This window comes from Taudactylus pleione, unplaced genomic scaffold, assembly GCF_031769625.1.
Source record: "Taudactylus pleione unplaced genomic scaffold, aTauple2 ptg000448l, whole genome shotgun sequence".
NCBI lineage: Eukaryota > Metazoa > Chordata > Amphibia > Anura > Myobatrachidae > Taudactylus > Taudactylus pleione.
This window is the reverse complement of record NW_028284850.1, coordinates 1-2,500: the sequence shown is the minus strand read 5'-3', so window position 1 is coordinate 2,500 and position 2,500 is coordinate 1. Positions and strand designations below refer to the sequence as shown.

The following is a 2,500-nucleotide window of genomic DNA, read 5'->3' as shown; positions in this document are numbered from 1 at the left end:
TGTTAACATTCCAGGTGTCGACATTGTGAACATGTCGACATTCTGAGGATGTTGACATCATAGCTGTCAACATTAAGATTGCTGACATTGTAAATGTCAACCTTATGACTATTTCGCACTGCAGGTGGGAGAGATGTTACATGTGCAGAGAGATTTAGATTTGGGATGGGCATGTCCTAACTCAGATCTAAACTGGAGTGTAAAAATAAAGCTGCATTTGTGGGCTACATGCAGAAGTGGCCAGTATGTACCCTGCATGCAAAATAAATTGCAACATAATAATATGTCCAGGGGCAAAGTTACTGGCTTTCTTTTGCTTTGCTCCCTACTCAGAACCAGCCCCAATGTGAAGGCCATGCCAATGTATAAAGCAAAATTGCTACAGCCGAGCAGGATATGCTGTAAATGTCATGACCTGAGCTATCTCACATTCCCAGCAGTCATAGCTGCTAAAGTTAATTAAAAAAATTACTCATGTGTTGCTCACTGTGCACTGCCATATTTCTTTTAAAAGTGTCTCATAGTATCTTTAATCAGTGTATTTTCTGTACTGGTCGGGTAAAGAGAATGTATACTACAGTAGACCTTACCTGCTTTATTTGTTTACATCACAACTTTACAAAAGAGACAAATATAGAGCAGTTCTTACACAATGTTACCTTAATATCCTGCCAGTATGGACCTCCACGAGTATATACAAAATAATTGTACATGTCGTCCCATGACAGAGAAAAGTACATCTCAGACTGGATGTTCACCATCCAAGGTCGCCCGTCCCCACGAATCCTCAGGTGCAGCGTGTTGAAGTTTGACCAGTCAAAATGCAGCTTACGATTGAATGCTCCCTATAATAAATGAACATTGTTTATTTAGTCTAGTTAAGAGAACATTAGTCAAGTGAAAGAAATTGAGTAGCGACATTAGAAATAGGAAAAAATAAGATTCATTTTCACTAAATACATACCAGCCACACTTCAGCTACAGCATATATAGGACAGAGACAATTAAAAGGGTCTATTATATATTTCTCATTATCAACATTTGTATTTTCTTATTCATATATTAAGGGGTCTATGTACAGAGAGAGAGAGAGAGATAAAGTGGATGGGAATAAAGTACCAACCAATCAGCTCCTATCACTTTGCAGGCTGCGTTTGAAAAATGACAGTTGGGAGCTGATTAGCTTGAGCACCATTTATCATACACAACGAGTTTTAAAACTCGTTTTGTATGATAAAACTCATTGATAAATAGGCCCTATCGGCTCCTAAATCACTACCATATCGTATTATTATTTGTACAGACCTGACATACCCCACTGCAGAAAAGAGGTTTCTTATAATGACCTATCGGAAATAAGACAGAATCTGCACAGTATCTCTCCTCTTTATTAAATTATAACCTTTATTAGTCACCTTTAAACAGTTATCTATGCAGTCATTTCAGTATCACTACCTTACTGCTGTTATGGCTAGCTTGTCCATGTATAGACACTGTATATACATCTTTTTTTCCTCCATCAATATGATGTGTCCTTAGCTTAGAATCAGTTTGACTATAGTCCTGCTCACAAACTTACCATCTATAGGGAAATAGGCATTGACACACAAGGATAAATGTTACATATTGCATAGTGGTCCAGTTAGATTAAATGTTTAGAGACTAGAGGAAAGTATTATTGTGCTTGGGGAGGGCATTCCAGAGTGGGTGCAGGCCGAAAAAAGTCCTGTAACTGTGAAATGCGAGCAGGCAATCTGCGTGGATGAGAGACACAGAGCAGAGAGGTCGGGTTGGGAGATAGTTTGAGATAGGAACAGACATATATGTTGGTGTAGTTTGGTGAATAGCCTTATGTAAAAGTAGAAGTATTTTATATTTAAGTTGGGGAAATACAGGTAACCAATGGAGGTGCTGACAGAGAGGAGCAGCAGAAGATTAACATATTGCAAAGATGATCAGCCTCGCAGCTGCATTCAATGGTTTGTGGGGGTGAAAGTCTGTTTCGGAGACCAGTAAGAAGACTATTGCAATAATCAATGCAGGCGATAATGAGTGCATGAATGAAAGTTTTTGCAGTGTCTTGTGTAAGATATGGGCAAGTTCTGGATATGGTTTTTTAGTTGCCTTTCACAGGTTTTGAAAACAGATTGATTGTGGGGAACAAAGAATCACACCTAGCCAGCGAGCTTGAGGGATAGGGTTGAATGTTGTGTTGTCAACAGTACTAGAGATATCAGGTAGGTAACTACTATTGGCCGGTGGAAATATTAATAATTCTGTTTTGGAAAGATTAAGTTTGAGATGTCGAGATGGAATGGCTGAAAAGCCATTCAGTAACACAGGCCAACAGAGGTGGTGGGAAATCTGCAGAGGATAGACAGATTTGAGTATCACCCGCATACAGATAATACTGAAAGAGCTGATAAGTTTGCCAAGAGACATGGTATAGATTGAGAAAACCAGAGGACCTAAGACTGAACATTGTGATACTCCAACTGAT

At 39.0% G+C, this 2,500-nt stretch overlaps 1 protein-coding gene across 1 annotated transcript in view; it reads right to left on the bottom strand.

The window, feature by feature from the left end:
* Positions 1 to 845, bottom strand: part of LOC148505577 (complex I intermediate-associated protein 30, mitochondrial-like) — a gene marked incomplete at its 5' end in the record, with an annotated part of 30,592 nt that extends 29,747 nt beyond the window's left edge. The window contains one exon of the mRNA XM_088448039.1: positions 660 to 845. Within this exon, the coding sequence (XP_088304165.1) occupies positions 660 to 845 (186 nt within the window). The remainder of the gene's footprint in view (positions 1 to 659) is intronic.
* Between the last annotated feature and the right edge of the window lie 1,655 nt (positions 846 to 2,500).